This window comes from Bison bison, unplaced genomic scaffold, assembly GCF_000754665.1.
Source record: "Bison bison bison isolate TAMUID 2011002044 unplaced genomic scaffold, Bison_UMD1.0 scf7180017864145, whole genome shotgun sequence".
Classification (NCBI taxonomy): Eukaryota; Metazoa; Chordata; class Mammalia; order Artiodactyla; family Bovidae; genus Bison; species Bison bison.
The window spans coordinates 10,140,495-10,141,070 of NW_011494717.1; the positions used below are offsets into that span (position 1 = coordinate 10,140,495).

General features: G+C 72.7%; 1 protein-coding gene across 1 annotated transcript in view; it reads left to right on the top strand.

Moving 5' to 3' along the window:
• Window positions 1-332: 332 nt before the first annotated feature.
• FOSL2 (FOS-like antigen 2) overlaps window positions 333-576 on the top strand; it is a 22,230-nt gene continuing 21,986 nt past the window's right edge. Inside the window, exon 1 of the mRNA XM_010840700.1 lies at window positions 333-574. Coding sequence (XP_010839002.1) covers window positions 333-574 — 242 coding nt within the window. The remainder of the gene's footprint in view (window positions 575-576) is intronic.

Genomic DNA, 576 nt, shown 5'->3' on the forward strand with positions numbered 1-576 from the left:
CCCTGCGAGCGGCTCTGCGCGCCCGGCTCTTGGCCTCGCGGTGGCGCCGCACTGAACCGCCCGTCTCGCTCTTCAGGACTGTGATTATTTTCTGAAACACGGCGCCGAGGCCCCCGCGGCGGCTCTCAGGGGCCCCGCCCCGCGCCCCTTCCCCGGGCGGTGGAGAAGGTGGGGAGGCCGTGGCGCGCTCGGGAGCCGGCGAGGGAATCCCTCTCCCTCCACGTCACCCGAAAGCTAGGGAACCCGCACTCGCGTCCTCTAACGCAAATGACCATCTTTGGCAACGTGCGCCAGTGGAACAGACCAAGGGCGCGTGGCCCGGGGGGGGGGGGATGGGCCAGGCTGCCTCGGCTCCCCCAAACCGCGCCGCGGTCCGCTCCCACCCCCGCCACCGCCTTCCTTCCTCGCGCGGGGTGTGTGGCTGGCGTCAGCGCGGCCAGGAGCCGGGGCAGATAGGGGAGCGCTGCGCCCGCCTCCTCCCGCGCGTCTTCCTCCTCCTCCCCCTCCTCCTCGGCCTTCTCCCCCCGCCTCCCCGCGCGCTCCTCCCTGCAAGGTGGAGTCGGGTTGACGTGAGGT